Below are 17393 nucleotides of genomic sequence, written 5' to 3' on the forward strand. Positions count from 1 at the left end.
AAGGTGCCTTATTTTGAAAAGAACATCACAAAATGGCATATTTGTGAGGAAAAGTTATGTTTAGTTTACTGCCTTTCAACCTTTTTTGTGAGAAAAAAAACAAAGATAATCACAGACATCTTTAGTACTATTAACCTCGGAGTTTTAGGGCAGATCTACACTTAAAAACACTGCACTGGCACAGAGGTAGTGCTTTAATGAAGACGCTCTACACTGACAGGAGAGAACTCTCCCGTCAGCATAGTTAATCCACCTCCACGAGAGGTGGTTGCTATGTCAGTGGGAGAAGCTCGCCTGCCAACATAATGCAGTTTACACTAGCGTTTAGGTTGCTAGAAATGTGTTGATCGGGATGTGGATTTTTCATATCCCTGAGCTACCTAGTTATTAGTGAAGTAGTTCTGTAGCGTAGACCTGCCCTTATTCCACAGATGGAGTATCCAGAGCTCTTCAGTTGATGGCAGAAGTGGTGGTGGTGAACATGACCCACACCTAAAATAGTTTCCTCTCCTTTATTCTATCAACTCTGGGAGGTGGGGATAACAGCAAAGAAAGTTGCCACTGGTGGCCCTCATTCAATGAGTGTTTGAGGGAAGTGCGAAGGGGATGCAGGAGAAGAAGAGGATTACTGTATGGACATCATGTAGGAGGGGAGAAAGATGTGTGAATGAAAGAACAGATGGGCCAAAAGGAAAAAAGGGAGAAGCTGAGCAAGGGAGAACATGATGACTAAGATTCAAGGCTGTGACAACTTCCCACCCGTTATATTTTCCCTTCTCCCCCTCTCCCCCCTTCAACTTTTACGTCCTCTTTATTTATTTGTAATTTGCTGTTTAAGCAGTTCAGCCTCATCTGTGCCTAGAAAAATCCGAGGCCAACTTTTTAAACTTGTTTAAAAATAAATATTTTTCCTTTTTAAGTAAATGTAAGGTACCACTATTCATAACAGCTTCCAGAATTATAGCGCTTTACTTATTTCCACTAGGTTCTAGTACCAGACAATTACAGAATTTTCACACTTTAAATTTGGTGGTAAGTGAAACTTATATTGGACTAAAATGAAGCATTTTCTTTCATTTAAAAGGGATTCTCATCATCCCATGCAAATAAATATACTCCTATAGATTTTATGTATCTCTGAAGAGTTGACAATTTAAAAAGCTTACTACATTCTTATTTTATATTTTAAATCCCTATGCAGCAATGTTTGTCTGTAACAAGCAAACAAACTGAAGAGAAAAAAATCTGCTATCAGTCACATTGTTTGAAGTGTATAGTGATTTACATTTTCTGGTCCTGTTTAACGCAAATAAAGCCAGCCCTCTTTACAAACTCTGTATGAAGATTTGGTAATGATAAGGCCAACTAGAGTTTATGCATCCATTCATGTCAGAATATGGGGCAGTGCTTCCCAACAGGTTACATCAGAATAGTGTAATTTATTATGTATAGTATTTTCAGCAATTTTAGAATTTATGAGCAACTTTCAGGCATAGCTGTACTAGTTACTGCAAAGTTTAAACCAGGCTCCAAATTCCTTCTCAATGAACAGTGACAAATGAACACCCAAAAAAACCTACCTGGCAAATGCATTTTAAGGGATAATCTGGCTACTCATTCTAGCAGCACCACTTGCTCACAACAGCTAGGAGGTGTCCACCAAAGGATGTTACCAAAGAGATTAGATTTTAAAAGAGCAAGTGAAATGGCATGTTAAAAAAAACAAAAACAAAAAACCCCAAGTGATAGGGGAATGTCCTACATACCAGACACTTGTAGGAAGTTGACCACCAAACATGAATGCAATCCCAACATGCAGGCCTTTCTGAGCAGCAGAATGTGTTACAGAAGGCATTAAAAACTTTTTGGTAGGTTACTCAATGGCACCTATAGTATTAAACTGACCCATAGCTGCCTGTCGGTTTGGAGATGAATCTTAGGGATATCTTTGCTGCCATCAGATCTATTTATCCAGAATGATTGAGCATATCTAAAGATATGCTCAATCGATCTGGAAGTCAATTTAGTAAAACCACCTCTACAAAAAACAGTGCTGTTTCGAGAGGTATGCAATTCCCGTCAGGGCAGTGTAATGGAGATGGCACACAGAACGGACGTTAGGAAGTCGATGTAGGTTACGCAAGCTACTCTACATAGCTTGCTTAACTCCCATCGACTGCCGGCGAATTTCCCGATAAGTATAGACCAGGCTGTCAGCCTCAGAATTTTGCTCTCGAGGATCAATAAGATCCATCACTAGTGAACTTGCTAAGGTGATTTCTGCAAGTCACCATTGCACTGCCGCCTATCAATTTAAGGAACGGAGGCACAAACAGTGGTCCTGTCTAGCCAGTTTTGCTGTTTCCCCTTGCACAGTTTGTGTGCATCTTGTACACAGCAACAAGGAAGAGAAAAACCACACATTTTTAAAGCAAGCAAAATATGACTGGATTGTTAAACCGTGAAAACTCCCAGTGGGTCTCAGGAGTAGATTTGGTACCATAAATTTCTTCATCAATTCTTTAAATTGACCGGATTTCAAGTTCAGTGTCATTTTCAAAATATTACTAAGTGAGCAAAATTTTAGAAATCCTTAAGTAATCAACATACCTGAAATTTTCTGAACTCATTACAATTGAAAAACCATACATTAAACATGACCATTTACTACTGTACCAAAAACAAACCTCCAAGCCCTTCATATGCCCCAATCAATTGTCAAATTTCAATTCTCTCTTTTTTATTCTCACCCTGTTTTGTATTCATAGTTCTTTCCTTGCACTCGGCTATCTAAATAAAGGTAAAAAGGGAATCAGTAGCAAAGTTTAACCAGGGGAAAATTAGAGCTTGATCCTGCATCATTCAAATCAATAGTATTCCCCCCATTGTCCCAAACACAAACAGGATTGAGGTCCTAAACAGCAATGCATAGGCATCAAAAGATTAGAACCTGCTTACTGTGCCATCCACCTGTAGTTGATATTTTATAAGACTGAACTATACATTAATGTCACTAGCTTTCTCTAAAACAAGCTTTACAACACAAAAGCAAAGGTTGTAACAGAAGAGATTTCTTGAAAGTGACTGATTCTTTACTGACTGAAAACCCAAAAGTATTCACTGCTTTAGGAAGGTTTTATCCATCCTATTCTTCATATGCAACACAATTATACCAACAGGTTGTGACATGTTTGGGTTTTCCTGACAGTGATAAACACACAAAAGGTCAGTAAATCAAGTTTGAGGCTGGTCAATTTTGACAGCATCTTTAAGGTGTTCAGATACCACAAGAATGGTTGCAGTTTAAAAACAGATGGAATAATTTTAAAGATATAAGTGATTTTAAGGAACATCTGTATAACAATTGTATGCCCTAAACTTAATTTCGCCCATTGATTTCTAGCAAGTAGTAGTATAAATTCAAGGCTAGCAAAAAAAATTCACAAGAACTTGAAAATATTATCAATATTTGCTTATAAGTCTCTGTGTGTAAGATAACATATGCAGTGCATTTTATTTAATTTTATTTTAAGCAATAAGACCCAACAGAAGTCAAAGCAGTTAAAGCTATAAAACCTCGATCAAACTAACCCTGGCAATAAACAATTTGTCAGTAAGAACAGTTGGATTAATCAGACAAGCCACAGTATAGCAACATTCAGTATTTGCAAGAAAAATTCACATTAAAAAAAACCCAGGGGAGCATTAAATGAACTCTGTAGAAAAAGTAGCTACTCTCAGTAATGAAGACAAACAAATAGAACCAAACATTTTGATTCATTTTAAAAAACACTGACCACCCAGATACTAGCCTGATGGATGTAACAGAAATTCATCAATAAATAATATTTTAGAACCACAGCAATATGTAGGAATAGCATAAAGAACCAACTTGCTTTGACAAAAATTCTAAATCAGAGCAAGTGTTTTTCATGTAATGTAACGTTTTAAAATTAGTTTAAGATCAATTTTAAATGTAGGCATATAAACACCACCTCCTCGTCAATTCAAAAAAGTAGTTATGAAATATAAGCAGCAGGTGGAACCACCTATAGTTAATGCTCAGGTTTAACTGTTCAGGTTGAAATTTTTCATGTCTGCTGCAAGCCGACTTACTGGGAAGTTTAAAAAAAATCCCAGTTGAACCATTTCAGGACATCAGGACAGAGAAAAATATATTTTCACCTGTATTAAAAAATTCTTACCACCATTTCATTGAGACACTCCAGTGCCTCCACACTTTGACTACCATATTTCAAGCCCATGCTCCAATCATGTCAGCAATGGGCCTTTTGCTATCCCTGTAAAAATCTGCCCAAATGTGGCTAAGACATAAACCTTTAGAAAAAAATAGTTTGCACAAGTTCAGTAAAGGTCTGGTAGAAGCTGGCAGCCTTACTAGTCAGATTTTATATGCACTGAGCATGCTTTATTGCTACAAAGCTCTGACATGCCAGCAGAACTGCACATGCACCATCCTCAGTTTTTCAAGATGCACCACCATGGAAACAAACAAGTTTCCTGCAGTGTTCCTCCCAGCTGCTGGGGAGCCACTGTGGTACCAACAAGAACAGCAGGAAGACTATATCCTGTTCTCTCACTGCTACCTTGATAACATGTAAGCAGCACAGAAATGGGAAGATGACAGCAGAGGTAGGCTATGAGTAAGGCTATAATTCAGTCACAGATTCCATGACTTTCCAGGACCTCCATGACTTCTTCAGCTTTAGCCAGCCACAGCAGGAAGACTGGAACAGCTGTCAGCCTCCGCCCAGGAGCAGCAGCAGCTGTCCCGGGGCCAGCAAAGCAGCAGCAGGGCTGTAGCAGCTGCCAGGGATCAGCCCCCACCAGTGCTCCAACTGTTAGTCCCCTCTCCCCCGGGGTTTTTTTTTAAACTAAAAAGTCATGGACAGGTTATGGCCTTTCATTAATTTTTATTTACTGCCCACAACCTGACCATGACTTTTATTGAAGATACCTGTGACAAAATCTCAACTCTAGCTATGAGCAACAGGAACTGTGGAAGGGGAACGTGAGTAGAGGAAGCAGAGACAGAAGAGTCTACGTACACTCCCCTCCAGAACCTGGACTGGAACCCATTATTCCCCTGCTGTCTAGCAAACAACAGAGTCTAACTGGCAAAGGGTACATCTCTTCCCCCTCTAGTCGCTGGCGCATAGAGAAAACAGCTGACTACTGACATCAATTTCACCATTATCTCAAGTGGTAGAAGTCTGAGCTGAGGGTCTAATGTTCTCAAGCCCTACTGATAAATCATGAGGAATCATACCAGATGGGCTTATATTTCAGTTTTTAAAAACAAGATTACTCAAGTAATCAAAGTTTAGGAAGTGCCAGAATTAAGGTTGCCTATGCGCTCAACAAGTCAGTGATCCTGTGGGGAGGACGGGGGTGGAATGTAATCATGTAATTAGATGCTGTATAATAATGCATATGCACAACAGGGCAAATTAAGATTGCACAGGCAACCCTAACTCATGTTTCCTAAACTTTTAAGTGATGAGTATGCAATCTTAGTCTTTTGATGTTAAGGTTTTTTGTGATAATATAAATAAAATACAAAAGAGATTCTGTTACTAAGAAAGAAAGGACCAACAGATTGGATTTTGTACAGTTTACAATTGTTGAAAACTAAATTTGATATAGAGTGGAGCAAGCTGTATAACCCACACACACAGCTAGGGGTTGAGGTGGTCAAGGATGAAAATTAAAAAAAAAAAAAATCTTCATACTGAACACTACTGGTCTATTCTTATTGTACTGGACAACTTTGAGCATCACATTTGATTTGTAATGCATAACAAGGAAGTAGCCACTTCTCAAATACATTTTAAGCCTCGGGTATTTAAAAAAAAATGGCAATAGTAAGGAACTGTGTAGAGATGCAACATCTCAAGTTATCGGTCAGCCACAAAAAGACAGAAAAATATTATCTGGCATAGATAAAAATCAGATATTTAAAAAAGACTATAGCATTTGGGAAATGGAAACAAAATATTGAGACTACTATGTTACAAGGACCCAAGTTCCTGTTAGTTTAATTGCTTGTTTCACAGACTCTTCATATGAAGACAGGCAAAAGTAATTAGACTTAAATAGCATTCACATTTTGTAATGTTTTATTTAAGAAAACAATGGAATGATAATTTTATATTTAACAGATGCACTTTTGTGACTTACCTAGCAAACTCAGCTAGCTGCTTGGGGTCTGAAAGGTCAATGCCAGGTATTCCTCCAGGAGGAAGTTTCTTTCCTGTCATGTACTCTGAGTAATCAGGGGGAGAGTTCTCTCCAATGATTTGTTCTTCCACCACTGTTTCATGGTCAATATCTTTTTTATCATCTGAAACAGACAAAATAATCCTGGATGTTTACATAGATTACATCAAATACAGAAACTGCCATTAAGCATCTTGGGTGACTGGTATTTTCAATGCAAATTAGCTACTGCCGTATGTCAATTCAAATTCTGTCTAACGTTCTCCAGCCAATTTCAGTGCGCCTCTGGATTCCTATACTGCTTGTAAGGAGACAACAGCAATCAGAACAGTTTCACACATTATAAAAAGACAGTACGCATTTTCTGAGGTATGGTGAACACAAGCACACACTTTTTAAAGAGATGCGTGTACAGATCTAGCAATAGTGCCAAAGTTATGGGGAACAACTAGGAACACCCTAAGGGTGAAGCATACACTTTTCAAGATCCACCTTTTATGTGCAAAAGTATGTATTTAATAAAAGAAAAAAGGAAACAGGCACATGCCACAACACTCAAAAATGAAGCGTCTGGTGACCTGGGTGAAAGCATATTGCTCCTCAGAGATCACCTTTGAAGGCAAAATACTGAGAATATGGTCAATGATTTTAGTAAGCAGAACCAACAGGCATACAGAAGACATGGAAGACAGAAAATACACCTTCCCTTCTATTCCGAACCTGCCTCCCCTGCAGCAAACCTCAGGTTGTTTAACTTGGGCCTGTTCTACACCTAAAGCTTAGGATGACCTAGCTACACTGCGGAGGGTTATGAAAAGTTTTGCACCCTGTGCAACCTGGTTACGTCAATCCAATCCTTGCTGTAGCTAGGTCAATAGACTTCCTTCAGCAACATAGTTACCACCTCTCGGAGAAATGAATTACCTACAGCTAAGGAAAAACCTCATCGAGCACAGTAGCTGTGCCCACTGCAGTTCACACAAGGTCTAAAAGGGATATCATTACTGCCTATTTTAGGCAACAATCCTGCCAACTCAAGGGGCTTTTCCTATAAACCACATATTTTCAGACCTTCCTACAGGTCCTACAAAGAAAATTCAATCAGCAGAGACACCTCTGTTGGCTGCCTTCCCAATCACACAACATGAGAGCAAAGGACAGCCAATCAAAGCTCCTGCACATGCTAAGGGGCTTCTTTCTCCTCCAGCATGGACATCAGCCAGCGCTCCCTCTTACCTATCACATTGTGTAAACAAAGGACAGGGAACATTCAGTTTGATCAGAAAGCTGATTAGGGAGTACTCCTCTCTGCCAGCTCTTCAGGTCCTCCTTTGGATTCCCTTTTCCCACCAGGCCTGGGAGCAAGGAGTCATCCCTAGTGCTGCTGCCCAGCCCCCACTCCCAAGCCTGTGGAAATGGTAAAGATACTGGTTTCTCTCTACTAATGTTTTATAGCCCTCAAGCCAACAGGGAGAGCTGACTAAGAACTTCGTTCAGTGTGGAGAAGGCCTTAGGGAAGCATTCCTCTCAGAGTTTCCCTGCTGGGAATCTCCTGTAAATTGGGAGAAAGGGAGGTGGCTCTGGGAGTCACTTCTTAGCTACTTAATCAGCCTGCAGGGAGCCTTCCTAAAATACTGGATGTTTCATTGCTCTAGTCCTCACTATATGATGTTGGCACTATATATGTATGGGGCACCTTTACTCTGCCCACAGTGCCTCTACAGTGCATACTGTTAGAAATAACTTCCTTGCCAATATAATCCTACTTCTGCTGTGCTGCTTTGCTTATTTAGGGCAGGGCTTGACAAACCCCAGCGCCAGGTAATTCTGATGCCTAGTATTTCTCCCAGTGAAAGACTGGGTCCCTGGGGAGTGGCTGCCACGCTCCAGTTAGGGGGCCATTGCATCCATGTGGCGAGGCCAGGAGGGGGGAGCGCTGCAGCTGCCACGTTCCAGCCAGGGTGACACGCCTCTGGGCTCACTCTGTGGGAGAGGGGCAGGGGAAGGGGCGGTGCCGGGAGCGCTGTGGCTGCCGCACTCTGGCCAGGGCGCCCCACCACTGGGCCCATGTTGTAGAAGAGGATCAGGGCTGGGAGGGGAGAGCAGCTGCTACGCTCTGGCCAGGATGCCACTGTGTCCATGTGGTGGGGCAGGAGGGGAGAGCGGCTGCTGCACTCCTGCCAGGGCACCCTGCCACTGGGCCCACGTTGTCTGGCTCCTTAATTTTGGGGCTGGCTCCTAGCTACAAAGCAAATTTGTCGAGCTTTTATTTAGGGTAGCTGTCAGTCACCTTTGTCCCATGAGCGAGCTCCAAAGCCAAACCAGGAAGATATCAACTCCCACTTTATAGCACAACAGAAAAAAGTGAAGACAGCATAAGAGGGGACAGATACAGCTCCACCAGTTTTAAGAAAAGGAAAGTAAAGCAAAGTAAATACAAAAAGTTTATTAGATGGGGCAGGAGTGGGGAAATGAGGACTATAGTGAACAAGAAGAGAAAGGAGAAAAGGAAAGGTAAGAAGACAGAATTAGTTAGTATGGGTTAGTATGCTCTAGTTATTCATGTTTCTTTGTGCATTTGATTGTATTTCTGTAACAAACCACTATCATTCAGTAAGGTAGGAAATATGAAAGAGTACTAAAAGCCTTGAATTGTAGGAAGTTTCTCTTTTCTTCTATTTCTGTGTTTAAAAAAAAAAACATATCAAAGTGACAACTCTCTCTCCAATCTGTAATGCCTGCTCTTAATCTATGCCACCAAACTATTTCTAGAATTGTTACTACTAGTTTGAAGTTTATTCTGATCTTCCAGCTCAAATAGCAGTCCATTTAAATGTTTCATGATGAAAAGTGGAACAGATTTTTCTAACAAAATGAAAATTAGTGTTTAATATGTATATTTGGGTTTTCTCTAACAAAAAAAGACCTGGGAAGTCTTCCTAAATCTTCATATTCCAGATTCTCCATCTCTCATAACTGCTGAAAATACTGTTCACATTTAACTAACAAGTACAAAATTTTAACATACATGTTTTACAGCACCTGCAACAGAAACAACCATTGTCTACTTTAGGTATTCTAAATACAGAAGACTCAGGCTTAATAATACATTCTTCCAAATGCTTAGCAGTTTATGAACAGCATTAAGTAACATATGATAGGTAGAAACAACTATATTTTGCAAGGACAAACTTCCTAAAAGTTATGTACTTCTGAGTTTTTTGTACCTCCTGAATCTTGATAGTCTCTCTGTTAGCCGAATCTATACCCTCTCTCAACTTCCAATCTGAGCAGTTTGGAGACATTTACAAAGGACAGCGGACAGTTTCACAATCAGGTCACAGGCACTAGTCAACAGGAAAATTATATACATAGAGTATCCTTTCTTTTAGTAGCAAAAGCCACAGATTCTACAATGCTTACTTGCAGCTTTAGGGGAAGAATTTAACGATTCTGAAGAGCCTGCCAACCGAGATCATTTCCACAGATATGATGAAAACCATGTCCTAAATGAATAAATTACTGAGTAAAACACTAGTAACTAAAAGTGCCTACCATGAAACATGAGAACTTTGTTTTTGTATCTAGGAAAATAATAGCGATCCCTTCCTTTAGCCAATGGGGCTAAATGGGGATTTAAAAAAAAAAAAAAAAAAAAAAAAAAGTTGTGGAGCTTATCTAACAAAAGGAAATTTTGGGGTAAATGTTTTTCAGCACAGTAGTTTCTACAGTTTTTATAATGTAATTTCAAAAGCATGTACCCAGAGAGGGAAAACTTTCCAATGTAGCCTAATATCCTTCCCAAGACAGCAACAGATCATCAGGCTTGCACCTCTACTACAAAGTATTTTATAAATGAATGAAAAAGACTACCAGGTAGCTATTTGGCAGATTTCTTATTAAGACATTTGTTTCCAAAGAGCCTGTTACTGCTCTTAAGGTATCTTTTTACTGCACCATTAGCCATGGTTCTTACTCAGGAGTTGCCTCTATTCCCAATCCTTTCCACACACAAGACCCTCTCACCCAAGGTTAGTGGAGCTTTCAACCTTCGCTAATTGGCTCATGTAGGCGACACAGCCCATGTGAGGCTTTCAGTCTGACTGATAACCCACTCAACTTTTTGTGAGGATGCAGGTTAAACTACTTGAGTCCTGACAGTCCTCCAATGTCTTCACAGAATCATAGCTATATAGGGCTGGAAGGGACCTTCCCACTCCCCCCCACCGCACCACCACCCTGCTGACCATGTTTAAAAAGATAGAAAAGTTCTTCCACGATTCACGGAAGTAGTTGGCATGTGTAAAGATAATCTATGCCTTGTATCTTAGGCACCATCTGATGCACCTAGATATTTTAGGCTTGAAGACTTTTTTGTCCCTTGCAGATCATCTTGCTTTTCTGAACACTTTAGATTTGTCTAAATATATGTTTAGCACTGTGCCCACATGCCAGGTGTGCCAGAGCTTTTCCAGTGATAATATGGGACAGGACTAATGTGTTCTATTTTCTGAGATTTATGGGACCTAGAATTGACTTCATGGATGAATGCCAGGTTTGCCCCCAGAACCCCTTTATCAGCATAAAAATGCATTACCTGCATCCTAAGGAGAGACCATCTACTTCCAATACTGATCTGGCTGACATGACTGCTAATCTGACAGAGGGAATACAGGGATGCCACCCTTAGAAGAATCAAAGAAGAGACATTGCAGAAGGACATTTAGCAGCATGGAGATATCCCAAAGTGGAGTCCTGTGTGCCTGCTGAGGACGTACGATGCTTGAATAAAGCTCAATATCTGAAGTGGAAATTCTTCCTACTGGACATTTCCAGTACCCTGGATTTAAGTGATACATATATCAAATTGGATACCTTCCAACTCCTAGGTTTTACCTATACTAACACTTTTGTCCATTAGTGAAGGGGGGCAGGAGACAAAAGACTACACACCCCTGACCAACATAAAATTACACTGACAAAAGCAATGGTGTGGACAGCGCTCTGTCAGTGGAAGACACTCTCCTGCCGGCATAGAATGGCTACATGGGAGACCTTACAGCAACGCAGCTACAGTAATACAGCTATACTACTGTAAGATCTGTAGTGTAGACATAGCTTCAGTGACACTACTGTGAAGGAAAGCTGTTCACAACACTTAACTGCAGTCAAGCTAGCCTACCCTGAGCGAGTGTGACAACACTTCAATCCAACATTTGGAGCAGAGTGACTGGATTAGCTGATGATATGTAACAAACTGTTACATCCCTACTGCATTACTAGCTTGGGCTTCATCCCACTGCTGTCAGGCAAGCTAAAACACCACTTAATTCAAGCTAACGAATTATGTGCACGCACAGAAGTTGAGTTAGCAGTACCACTCAAGTTATGCTCAAGCTAACTGTGCTGTAAAGACACCCTAACACGCAATGTATTTTACTGATTTTAGTGCAACTCCACAGTCTATATGCCAGATTTTAAATTACAGGGACAATACAAGATATATTCTGTTGGATTTTATCTGGAAATTGTAAAGGTAGTGATTATTTTGTCCAAATATCTCGTCATGTAGCAGCCAGCCAGTAGGAACAGTGGAAGTGGTCCTGTTTATTAGGTCTGATAACTAGGGTCCTGCATACTCTGCAGCACAATGGTACAAAAGTCTGTAGCAAACACTCCCAAATTCCATGACAAGAACCTGTAGCTTCTTCAGTCAATGTTTTTGTTTAGACCTCCATTAAATACCTTTCATTTCCATGACCTGTTTTCCTAACTCTCTGTTGTCTGGCTCCATGAATTACAGAGCAAGGAGAATGTGCTATAATTCAAATAAATACCACTTCTGGGAAAGATGAAGAGCATGAGGGAACTGTTCGTAAGCATGTCCTAACAGGGCACAAAACCACAAAGTCACTGGTTGCCTGGTTCAGTAAAATGCCAAATACTGTAGCAAAAAATGAAATTCTTGCATCCTTCCCTCCCCCACAAATCCCCAAGATACCACAATTGTTTCAGTCTTTCCATCTCCTGAGTGATATGCAGGGCAGGATGCACCTAAGAGCTCTTGTTTCAGGCCTTCTTGCAAACTCAGACAGCATTTCATCAGCTTATGCTGAGTTCACCTTTTCAATGTTATCTTCATAATCAGAAGGTAAAACGTTTGTTTTAAAAAAAGCTGAAATTCTAAAATAAAATTATGTGGTAAGGAATGAATTCAGTGGCTGGGGAATACACTGGGTGTTGTGCTAATAGTACTTCAAGCACTGAGATGGCACAAAGCTTTTTAAGCTATTTGAAGCTTAAGTAAGAATTCCAATTTTCAAGTGAAGATGGCAATTAAAAAAGATCAGGAACATGAAGGCTGCTCTTTTCTTCTTTTATTGGAGAACTTGAGATTCTTAGATATGTTTTATGTGCTCATTTTAATTGCAAGGGGCAGTCTAACATATAGGAGAAAGGGTATCTTTGTTAAAGGTTCAGGTAATTATGCACTATAGTCAGTTATTTTAATAATCTATTTAAAACTAAAGCAAGTTGACTAAATATGGAGAGACTAGGACTCTAGTTTAGAAACTAACCAAAGATGAAGCAACTTGATAGAGATATTTAAAATAATTAATGTTACAAATGTAACTTGCCTCCACAACTGAAAGAAATTACATTTAAAACAGGGGAAAGGAAATATTTGCAGTGTACAAATTAAAACTGTCACAAGTTTGACAGCAGATTAATATTTAAGGATACCAAAAACACCAATTTTATGCAACAGGATAGAAGAAAGGTTGAAAGCATAGGCCAATCACTACTTGCCTCAATTGGGGAAAAGTTCTCCTATAAGCAGCTTATTCAATAGTTGTCCATTATACAGAGATGTTTGCACCTTGCTCAAGTACAAGTCAGGCACAATATGAATTAGATGTCTGATCTGATGAGCATGGCAGTTCCTATGCTTCTATTGACAGACAACACTAGATGTGGGAGAGGAAGAAACAACCCACAGAAATCAAGTCAAAATCTCTTAGATACTTTGCTGTGAGTCTGAGCATAATAGTCAATTGACCTTTAAAGCATCCAACCCTAATCTCTGCATAAACTCTCAAAATACTACCCAAGTAGCCCACTGAGATAGAACCATAAAATTATCAAGACTACATTTTTTATAGTTCATGTATTTTGGCCTTCTCAAACTACTACATCTTGGTGTCGGCTTTTGTTTGGGCACATGATACTCTAAAGTGTGTTTTTGCTTTTTCCTCAACCCAATGCTGCTCAACAGCTGGAGGGACGGCTTTGTACTGGTTTACTTGCAGAAACTGTATAATTTAACTAAATCAACATAACTTTTGTTGCGTACAAAATTAAGCTAAATCAATTTTAGCCACAACCTTTTTTTTTTTTAAGAGGCCTCACAGAAGAAAGTTACCATTTAGAAGCCAATTTAGTTGAATCCATGCAATTTGTGTGTAGACCAGCACTAGTGTTCTAAGCTTGGTTGTTTTAAACAAGACTTCTGGACCGCCAATGTAAGTGATGTCTTCTCAAGTCTGCAAAGAGCTCCAGTGCTGCTCAGAACTTTGATACTCTTACTGAAGAGTGCAATCTGACTGAGGTTTTGTAAGTTTCTTCTGCTACGATCCAGAACCCAGCACTGATGCTATTCACTGAAGAGGAGAACTCAAATTGAAGCAGGGGAGGACAGCAGCAGAGACAGCTATGATGTTTTGGGAGGGGGAAGAGTCACATTTCCTCAACCCATTCTCCCTACACCCAGGAAGTGCCTAGGTGGAAGGCATTGAGAAAGAGCACTTTCTCCTTGCTACCACTTCAAATTTATCAGGCACCTTCTAGCTAGTAAAGACTGATCAACCAGAGTTCAGCAACAGCATCCTACAGTAGAAATCCTGACATCCTCTTTTTTCCACCTGGGGGAGAGAGCAGTCACCAAGACATTGCATCTGGAGAGTGAGCCCCCTGCTCATCTTCTGTACCAGTCTTTGGCTCATAGGTTTAAGCCTCTGGCTATTAGGCATCTGATAAAATTCCCAAGGCAATTCACTCCCTGAGTGAATGAGTGGTAGACAGGAGACGACTGATGGGAGAAACAGCATGGTAGTGGTAAGTTTTGGGAGGGATGGGAATAGAGTGGAGAGAAGACAGAATACTCAGTGCCAGAAAAAGTATGGTTTTGAAGCACCAGTTAGAAAGATGAATGGCAATGTATTACTTTTAAATAGAATATAAACTGTTCTATAACTTTACATTACAGTGTGCATTCTTGTGCCACAAAAATTGTAAACATTTTCCCACTACAGTTTACATTCTCAAACAAAATCAGGGCCTTTGCCTTCACTAGAGCAAACAGCACCATGCAGTCAACACTTGATTTTTCCCCCACCAGGAATGGCACCCAATGGATACACTGGAGACAAACATGAGACAGTACAGAGAGATTTACTTAGGGGAGGAATATGCTTGAATAGTTAATAATAACTATCAAATATTTGAAGAAATATTTAAGAGATCAGAGATCATTGTTCCATGTACTTCTACATGTATGAAAGGCAGTAATCAGAAAGCTTTCCAGATGCAAAGCTGAAGTTAGCTTGAAGAACTGCCAGAAAGCATTACTGTTTTCAAACTCACATTTTAATTAAAAGCAACCTTGTGAGAGTCAAGTTCTGATACAGCAGAATACAAAAGGAGACATAAGAGCACTTTTATGGCAAGCCTAAACGGTTACCAATAACAGTGGTACAACTGACTTAACAACCATACAACAAAACTAAAGACTCAATCATGTTTTTAGGTATGTAGGCTCACACCTAATGGATTACACTACATGCATGATTTTACAAAGGTGTGTGTTAATGCACATTTGAAAGAAAGATTTGAGCCCTAAATTTAACACTGATTTATCAATTACTTTAATACCATTGGAAAATGGCAAGGAGCAGTTAATTCATATTGCTCAACAGAGTTTAAAGGCAAAGTGCCCTTGTTCTTCATTTAAATACCCAAGAGGCAAGCCACACAGTATTGGTATCTTGATACACCATTTGTTTATTTCTCTTTCTTGGATGAACTTTAACTAAATTTCTAAGTCAGACACGGTCTTACCAGTCAGTCAATTAAGGACTTATTCGTTCCATACTGTCTGTATAGTTTTAACTTCAGTTGGGTCAAAACATTTAAAACCCACTAATTTAAACCTTGTTTAGTTGAAACATGCAATATCTAACTTCCTATTTAATTATCTTCTGTGGTAACAATATACTACTAACAAGTTCCTACCCAGTTCAGGGAGGTGGAGTTTTTGGATATGCTTCTTGTGGAGTTATTCTGATATCCATTCTGTTTACTCTGGAATGTCTGAAAACAGATAAATGTTAAGTCTCAGGACTTTCACATGACCACAAACTACTCCACACTGCTTTTACAATAGTCTATAAGCCACTCAACAGATGAACTAGCCTACTAAATAGTCTCAGTAACCCTTAGAACAGCTTTCTTTAACTACACAGGTTGCTATTGCAAACTACAACGTACATAAATGCACTGTTATAAACTTCAGTGTAGACATCATCTATGCTGACAGAATGGGCTCTCCCATCAGTGTAGGTAATCCACCTCCCTGAGAGGCAGAAACTAGGTGGACAGAAGAATTCTTCCATCTACCTAGTGCTGTCTACAGCTGGTGTTAAGTCAGAATAGCTGTGTCTCTCAAGGGTGTGGATTTTTCATACCCAAGACACACACCACACCCAAGAGATGCAGTTACACCAATAAGTTCCCTGCATAGACCAGCCCTAACACAGGCCTTGTCTATACTAGCACTTACATCAGCAAAACTTTTGTTGCTCAGGGGTGTGAAAAAACACCCCTGAATGACATAAGTTTTGCCAGCATAAGCGCTTATGTGGACACCGCTATGTCAGTGGGGGACGCTCTCCTGCCAACACTGCTCATTGAGCTGTTTTTATTATGTCGACAGGAGAGCTCTCTCCCATCAGCATAACATGGCTACACAAGCAGTTACGTTGGCAAAACGTATGTCGCTCAAGTGGGGTGTTTTTCACACCTGAGCTACAAAAGTTTTGCCAATGTAAGTGCTAGTGTAGACAAGGCCATAAAGAAAGTTGCCTCGATTTCTAGCGAAATAATATTACTATATGAAGAATTAAAAGTAAGCACCCAGCATCATTCCTTCAGATATTTAGAATATAATCTAGTTAATTGTGACTGTATAATTCAAAATCTCTGATAAACTGTTACAAATAGGGGACAGATTCTCCTCTTGTTAGAATAAGAAGCAGAGTCCATGAAAAACAACAGTTACCCTGATATAAAAACTTGGTATAAATGAGGGAATCAAGCTAATTATATGGTTTAAATGAAGTCTATAATACAAGTATTAATCTGTAAGTGTAACAAACTTTTAACAAGCACCCTACTGAGCACTATGAAATGCAGAATTCAAATGCATTCTAGCACTTGCTAACAGATTTGGGCAAGCCCCTAGAACCTATTTACTCAGGTTTTCCTCTGGTCCTTCATCCATTTACAGCTATCTTCACAGCAACTTCAACTGACCACAACTAGACATAGGCAATGGCTACACTACAGAGCTTACAGCTCAGAGCATCTGCCACTGTATTTGTTCACATTTGTCTCTTCTACCTGCTTGACCACTGTTGCATTCTAGGAGTTAAAATTCAGAATATAAAATTTTGTTAAAGTTATTATGGCACACAAGGTTAGAAGTAGTTAGCAGCAGAAAATGCAATTCCAACCTCTCCCTCAAGACTCATACAACATTAAAACAGACAGCTCTTCATAAGCAGTATGCATTGTGAAAATTATATTGAGACTGATTATATTCATAGGAATACATTAGTAAATCAGTTATTTGTTAACACTTGCCCTCCAGCAAAATACTGATTCCTACAGAGAACTCATTGCAATTAACAATTCTGCACCGATTGTCAGTACATTAGATTGCCTATCTCTTCCAGAAATCCACAAAGCACTTTAAAAGTAAGGGGGGGGGGAGGGGAAGAGAATAAAACAATATTTGGAATAAAAGATATTAGCAAATCCAGAAACAAAATCAAACTGACTCCAAACCCTGCAGACACATCCTTCCCCCATCCCTA

At 39.7% G+C, this 17393-nt stretch overlaps 1 protein-coding gene across 2 annotated transcripts in view; it reads right to left on the reverse strand.

The window, feature by feature from the left end:
• The window catches only part of YY1 (YY1 transcription factor), a 36027-nt gene that overhangs the window by 16291 nt on the left and 2343 nt on the right, over positions 1-17393 (reverse strand). For both annotated transcript variants that reach the window (XR_010921172.1, XM_067555053.1), the window contains exon 2: positions 6202-6364. Coding sequence is in view for 1 of the 2 variants with exons in the window: in XM_067555053.1 (XP_067411154.1) it covers positions 6202-6364 (163 nt within the window). In the remaining variant the exon portion in view is untranslated. The remainder of the gene's footprint in view (positions 1-6201; positions 6365-17393) is intronic.

Source organism: Emydura macquarii, unplaced genomic scaffold, assembly GCF_026122565.2.
Source record: "Emydura macquarii macquarii isolate MOO-44397 ecotype Brisbane River unplaced genomic scaffold, CSIRO-AGI_Emac_v2 contig_1551, whole genome shotgun sequence".
Lineage (NCBI taxonomy): Eukaryota > Metazoa > Chordata > Testudines > Chelidae > Emydura > Emydura macquarii.